This window comes from Filicampus tigris, chromosome 10 (genome assembly GCF_054856515.1).
Source record: "Filicampus tigris isolate MCC_2025a chromosome 10, RoL_Ftig_1.0, whole genome shotgun sequence".
In the NCBI taxonomy this organism is placed as follows: Eukaryota; Metazoa; Chordata; class Actinopteri; order Syngnathiformes; family Syngnathidae; genus Filicampus; species Filicampus tigris.
This window is the reverse complement of record NC_141226.1, coordinates 9766592-9773732: the sequence shown is the minus strand read 5'-3', so window position 1 is coordinate 9773732 and position 7141 is coordinate 9766592. Positions and strand designations below refer to the sequence as shown.

At 40.5% G+C, this 7141-nt stretch overlaps 1 protein-coding gene across 1 annotated transcript; it reads left to right on the top strand.

Annotated features, from left to right (window-relative positions):
- Positions 1-1064: 1064 nt before the first annotated feature.
- Positions 1065-5755, top strand: LOC147140752 (transcription factor HES-1-like). Its single transcript, XM_086043448.1, has 4 exons — positions 1065-1257; positions 1359-1454; positions 1535-1622; positions 4804-5755. The coding sequence occupies exons 1-4, from the start codon at positions 1168-1170 to the stop codon at positions 5223-5225; spliced, it is 696 nt and encodes a 231-aa protein (XP_085899574.1). The 5' UTR covers positions 1065-1167; the 3' UTR covers positions 5226-5755.
- The last annotated feature ends 1386 nt before the right edge of the window (positions 5756-7141 follow it).

Here is a 7141-nt window from a genome sequence, read left to right as displayed (position 1 = left end):
GGCTTCCCCCTCATACATGCCTGTCTAGACCCGGCTTTGGTACAACATAGAAACATGGTGAATGACGGTTATGCCTGTTTTTTATTCTACACTCAGAGCATAAATTAACATGGGTCAGTGGGTATCTCAAGCTGTGGTCAAGACTTCATCCTCTGACACACTCCAGACATGGTGTCTGCTGAAGAGAAATGTCTTTCACACACACATATACACACCCTCACACACTTGCATGCCACCAACGTTTACATTTGTTTGTTGGCTGAGAAATGCAAGCAGGCAAGTGTGAGGACAGACCAAAGATAAAAACTGATGACATTGTACAGGTAGTGGTGGCGGTGGAGGGTAAGATGGTAGATAGAAGCGCTAACGGAAGTAAATGGTCATTTCTGAAGTTTGTGTGAATTTGTTAGAGTGTCAGAACAATTGCATATTTTTACCATTTGGCTATAACTGTGTAAATGTATAAAGGCAAGAGTGCAATGGGTTTACTGAGTACTTAGGGTCAGTTATGCACTTGCATCTGCAGAGTTTGTAAAGTAATGCATATAAACTGTGAAAGTCACATTTGTATGTCTTTACCGTTAAGCAAGAAGTGTATTTCAGTGGGCCACCACAATTTGCTCTGTCAGTAGGCTCTCAACAAAGCCGTTGTGGTGTTGTCATTAAAAAGTCATTGTCATTGTTAAGAAATGTTGAAGAAATGTTGTGGTCGGATTCCATTTGAATGTATGCAGTGTATTTTTCTTAATTGTCTTTACTGCTATGGCCTATCAGCAATAACTTTTTGAATAAATTCTCCTCAAGCATGGCTGTTTCCGAATGTGAGACATTTACAGATAAATCAGAGGCGCATAATTTATTTCATTATCATCAATCGAATTATATGAAAATTACCCTAACAGAGTATAGCAAAGTGTAACTAAATTGAGTTTTGTATATGAAAAGCTCTCATTGGTCCTCTTGAGTGAGCTATAGCACGAGCCACTCGCGTGCGGCCGCTCCGCTTCTATAAATAGACCCGGAGGCTCTGTTGACGTAGTGTCACTTTGGCCAGCGACGGACGTTTGTCATCGTCAAACTGCTCGGAGCTTTGCCAGGGGAAGGCGGGACCCGATTTTCACAGTTGTTTTTTTTTTTTCTCCTGGAGTGGAAGGAGCACATGTGAAGATGCCGGCCGGTACTTTGGAGCGAACAACTTCAGACGCGCCGAGTGAGAACTCCACTGTGGAAAATACACGGAGACAGACGGGCAGAAAGGTCAGCTACTTTGTATATACAGGGTACTACTATTCTCTGCCTTTCGGTGACTGATGTTTTTTCTTTTTTAATATTAATATGTATTGTGCGTCACTTTCAAGTCTTCCAAACCTATTATGGAAAAGCGGAGACGGGCGCGAATCAACGAGAGTCTGGGCCACCTAAAGACGCTCATCTTGGACGCACTCAAGAAAGACGTAAGAAGACACAGTTATTTCGCAATATCTGTCGTGTGCACGTTGCATTTAGAAAATGATTTCTCTAAAAATGCGTTTAGACCTCCAGGCACTCCAAACTGGAGAAGGCAGATATCCTTGAGATGACCGTGAAGCACCTCAGGAACCTGCAGCGATTTCAGATGACAGGTAAAGGATTTATTTTAGTAAAATATGATCTATTTATCCATCCAGTGTACAATACTTAAATTGTTGATCTGACCGGTGTTCCCTATAGAAACATTTGAAAAAGACTTCTCATTTCCTATACATTTTTGTGTTGCTGTCCTAAAAAAATTTGTATACAATGCCACTTAGGAGAGAGTGGGGTAAGTAGTCCCAATTTTTACTTAAAGTGCCTTTTCCGCAACAAGATCACAGGAATGCCTCCAACTAAAATATGTACATATAGTTTAGGATGTTGTGTATCCCTGGAAGCAATCACTTGGGATCTTAATTGTTTGAGAAATATAGCTTTAGAAAAACAAGTGGTTTTGGATCACAAGTTACCACTAGTGCAGGGTAAATTGTGCCATTAGTCAGGAATCACTGGGGTAAATTGTGTCATTGATAACTGAAGTAAAAAAGATCATTTTAATCTCACAATATAATGTTTGTGAGATGACCATGCTATATGTAATACTATATAAAGACAAGAGAAATTCAATGCAAAAGTTAATTTAGTGTTTTAACATCATCAAAGGCCAATTTGCTTCAACAAGGCCTAGCGCCATGAACACATGGTCAGAACAAAATGAATATTCCAAATCTGCAACTGAATATCTTCACAGATTCAACCTACTACTGGACATTCCACTTGTCAGTGATGCAGGGGAATGTGAACTTGTGCTTCCTTCTAGCTGTACCAAAAAGCCTATTTTTTTTTCTTACCCCTATATCTTTTTATGGTCATACTGCAGATCTTCATCTCCTTTCTAACCTGACGTACAGTCTTCCACTGTTGCATCTCTTTCACTGCTCTTTCCAACTCCTCAAGAGGATTTGAAACCCTGTCCGTCTTCCTTTTGTATCTGCTTGGCATGATGGATTTTGGTCTAAAATTAAGAATGGTGCATAGTTTTAGAGATCAAATGTAAGAATAATGTACAATAACAATAATGTAAAAATACTCTGTACAACAACAATAAAAGACAATAAAGTAATATTATGTATAGTAAATAATCATAAATTGGGGAAAGTTATGCCATTGGCACAAATTACCCCAAGACCACCATTTTGAAAGAAATGCATTTCACGGATGTTTTGAGCTAGCATAATGCTAACTGTATAGACTCGTCATGTAAGCTACATCTAAACCACTCAAAACATGTGTGAAATGTTTTCAAAGTTGTCTATAATTCTTCAAACACAGCAATCAAAAAACATCATAAAAATGTAACTTTGGAGGTAAAAAAAAATGTGCTTACCTATCAAGCCATGTGTATCCCTTCTTTGCAGGATGAGTAAAATGGATGCCTCTTCAAAAATATGTGGTCTATGGTTTTCTAAATAACAGGAGTTGCAGTATTTGCCCCTTGGCACAAATTACCCACTCTCCCCAATCACGAGTTAGCTGCATCTAACTTGTTGTTGCCATTGTTTTTTTTTTTAAATCAGACTTGCATTGGTGTATATTTGAAAATGACAGTATTAAAAAAAATCTATAGTTAAAAGGTCAGAATTATAGGGCATGGCAAAACCATGGCAATTGTGACGACTAGTTAGCAGGTGCAACGATGAGGTTTACCCCTAAAATGTGGAGCAATTATGTTATTTCAGATGTGTATATGAAACTGGTAGTGAAATAATTCAGTTCTATATACTGTTGGTCTGTCTCCACATCATCTATTATTTTTACTCACTATTAACCAATTTAAAGGGATACTTGGGGGAGCTTAACATGAATGCGCACACAAACCCCGACTGGTTATATTTCGGACATTTAGCGACGTTAAACTCGTGTCAACTTGCAGAGAGCAGCAGGCAGATTGGAGATTTATGCCCCCCTCTCCCCTCCCCGGGTAAAGGTAGGATAATAGGACGGCTAATAGCAACAACTAGCTTCAGGTCGTTAAAACAAAAGGTGTTAGCACAACAACATTAGCTCCTTACCCTGTGTCCAGTCTGCGTCGATCTTCATGTCGCGGGCTTGCCTCCCAAGCAGTACTTAAGACACCACTTGCAGCCGCCAGAGAGTGAGTTAATTAAGCCCTCATCGAACAAGCGTCAATGTTCAGCGAACAAAAAGTTCCAGCGAGGCTGACTCCACAACCGAGTGTGGCCGCACTGGAACGTACCTTTTCGGCTGTTTACGTTCCAAATTGGACAGCGTGTTGTCAGTCGAAAAACTGTGGCCATTCCTCATCCAAATAAATGTGCACGTCTCATTTCCACTTCAGTCTCTGTAAATATCCTGACTGGTGTTTAATGCCTCGCACATCCTAACCGTGATCAGCAAAGAAGCAGTGTTTTATTGTTTTTTTTTAAGCAAAGAAGCAGTGTGCGCTGGTCCCAGCATAAAACTATGTAGCTCTGCTCACTTCCACATTTCCTCATTCTCATATAAATCAGCCACGGAGAGGTTAATCCTTTTGATATGTTGAAGTGGGCATTAGTAGGGATGTCCACATAAATTTTGGTGCCACTTCATCACCGTTTTTGGACGTTACAAGCAATAAAAGTTAAAACTATGAAACTAATAAACTCTCCAATGGAGAGTTTGAAATCAGTTACTCCCGTGACTCCGGCGGAACAGGGCTAGAACGCTAGAGGGCGTGGCGATTCTCCTCATTAACAAGGGGGGTTATTCATGGGCTCACTTCCATTTCCTAATTTCTCCCAAATGTATTGATAAAATAGAAAATGACAACTCTTTTCATTTTCCTGATCAAAAAATATATAAAATGAACTTGTTAGTGAAAACATGGCCCCACCGTCCCTTTCAAGTGTTGAAAATATGAGAACACATCCATTAACTGTCTTGAACACCTGAACTATCGAGAAGTGTTGTAAAACTCAACCCTTTCCTCTCTCTGTGGGAGCCATGCAGCATTATGTCGCCTTAATTGAAATTCTGATTGTTTTTTGGATAATAACAAGTAGGTTATATGCATTTGAGTAAGCCTGTTCTGTTAAAAATAAATTTCTGTAATTTCTGCAATTGCAATTTAGCAATTGAACATGACTGTCAGACGGTGTTGTGTTGCAGCGAGTGCGCAAAAGTATATGTTAGCAATAAAAGGTGTAATACACTTGAGCAATATGGTGTTTGTTAACTCAAGCATGATGACACTTACCGTAAGCTATCTAATCTACGTGTTTTCCTCCACAGCTGCCGTGACCACAGACCCGGCCGTTCTGGGTAAATACCGGGCCGGTTTCAGCGAGTGTGTCGGCGAGGTCACCCGTTACCTGTCCACGTGTGACGAGGTCAACTCCGAGGCGAGGACCCGCCTGCTCAGCCACCTGGCGGCCCGCGTCTCCCAAATGAACGCTGTCAACTTCTACACTCCTCACCACGGACAAAGTGGTATCAACGCCCCTCAGGTTCCTTGTAAAAGCGTCTCACAGATTCGACCCCACGCAGACACAATGAATCTCCACAGCAGCTACAAGGTGGTCCCAACTCCTGATGGACATTTTGCCTTTCTTGTTCCCAGTGCGGCTCTCACACCTTTGGGTGCACAGAGCAGCCATTACATGTCTCCCGGTGCACCTCCGCTCACCTCAGACTCTGTGTGGAGACCCTGGTAGGGTAGGAAGGGAAAACTGGACTATCACATGATTTGACTTGATTTTTTTATACTTCTTGTAAAGGTACTGGAGAGAATAATGTTTACATGTTTTTTTTATTTCCTGAAGGAAAGTTTACTGACTTAATGTCATATGCTGTATTTCAGTGTTTCCCCAACAAGGCACACCACCAAACAAAAATGTCACATAAACTGGATACATACTAAAATAATTGTTTCAATTTACAGCAAATTTACTTTGTGTTAAATCTGAGTTTAGCTGAGCACAAAGCTATTATTCTGTTGTATGAATGGCAACAGGTGGATATACAGGTTAATTGTCCATTCTGCCATCTAGTGGAACAGCACTTCAGTTTTCACTATACGTCACTCGAATTGATAGAGAAATAAATATACATTATGTGTAGTGAGTTTGGACCAATTATGTGAAGTGGGCACACTAATGTGCGCAGGTGTTGGGACTGGCTGATCTGTTATGGCACAATTTCTTAGCCTAATGAGGCGAACATGATTGTTGAAAAGCACTGTATTTTTGATAATGAATAAAAGGTTTCCATGTTGTTTACTCTGCTCGTCATTTGCCCTGTGGAAGTTTACTGAGGTTAGTAACTTTGATGTGAAGAAAGTCTTTTAGATTCATAACAAATTCAAATCAGTAAAACCTCAGCCACACTTGATCATTGCCAACCTTTGCTATCTGACCACTGCGGGTCGCAGCTTTACAAAATTCAAAAGACTCTTTCCCATAAAGGGTACACAGTAAGTAAAAGTGCATTTTACTCTAAAAAAGACAATATTTGGTCATAGTAAACACAGTAAAAAGTAAATTTTACGCTGAATATTTTACTCTGTTTACTCAGACCAAATATCGTCTTTTGAGAGTAAAATGTACACTACAAAATTTATTGTGTAGTGTAAATTGAAAGTGAGTTGCAGAATCAAACTCATCAAACTGACTTACTGTGTAGGCAATGTTTCAGTAATCGTTAATTGTTTTTAATCATCATGGTCATTAAGAATGGTAAACAAGTATTGCCGCATAGTTACACATACAAAAGAAAAATCATTTACCATTAATAATGACGCAGTAATAACATGCAGAGGGAGGATTACTGTGCGAGTCTTTTCCAATGAATTCAAAACACAGCTGGCTTTCTGGTGTTCATTTTAATGATCAATCTTAGAGTCAGACCAGCTGCCAACTTTAGAATTTCGTTTTCATCAGACTCGACTTAAGTCTTGCCCGTTTACATTTGAAAATCTGCATTTGCAAAGAATTCACCATTTGTTTTGTAATTTTTTTTCCGTGAACTTTGCGTACACCTGGTAGCCCACCAGTGATGCGGAGTGCACAGGGCACCTCATCAAACATGTAAGATTGAGGGAGCTCCAAAGATGATTCAATAATTTCCTGTTTTCCGCAAATGTTCAAAAACGAACAACAAAATGATGCTATTAGGCTAACGAGATAACTTACTCCCGCCTCTGTAACATTTACAGAGCAGGCTACTCTGCTTAGACCTATCCACCATCTCAAGAAGTAGCATCTCCACCAGCATATTGCCTCAAATCTGATAAAGTGAACTAAGTGACAAAACAAGCCCCCCACGCCAACATCCTTTGAGAAGACCCCCAAAGTACAAAAACAAAGGTGGGCCCCTCAGAGGCTGAGTGGCTCCTCCTTCTGTGACCCTCTCCATCTTCATAATGGGCCTTCCTCTTGTTTGTCCAGGAAGAGGTTTGATAGCTGGAAAGAAGTGGGGGTGAGCATGCTGTCACTTTCACCAAGAAGTGATATTGTCGGCAGCTCCCTGAGGTCCTGCTTTGAAAGATTTTGTAGGCGCCTTCACGCCAGGCTGTGCTCTTCAGATAAGAGAGGCTGTGAGGTCGCGACAGGTTGCCTCCATCATTGGAGAA

Bases quoted from the DNA above. Each gene is read 5' to 3' on its own strand.
- LOC147140752 (XM_086043448.1), top strand. From the start codon at position 1,168: ATGCCGGCCGGTACTTTGGAGCGAACAACTTCAGACGCGCCGAGTGAG. The intron at 1,258-1,358 runs GTCAGCTACTTT...GTCACTTTCAAG, and splicing joins GGAGACAGACGGGCAGAAAG to TCTTCCAAACCTATTATGGA. The intron at 1,623-4,803 runs GTAAAGGATTTA...TTTCCTCCACAG, and splicing joins GCAGCGATTTCAGATGACAG to CTGCCGTGACCACAGACCCG.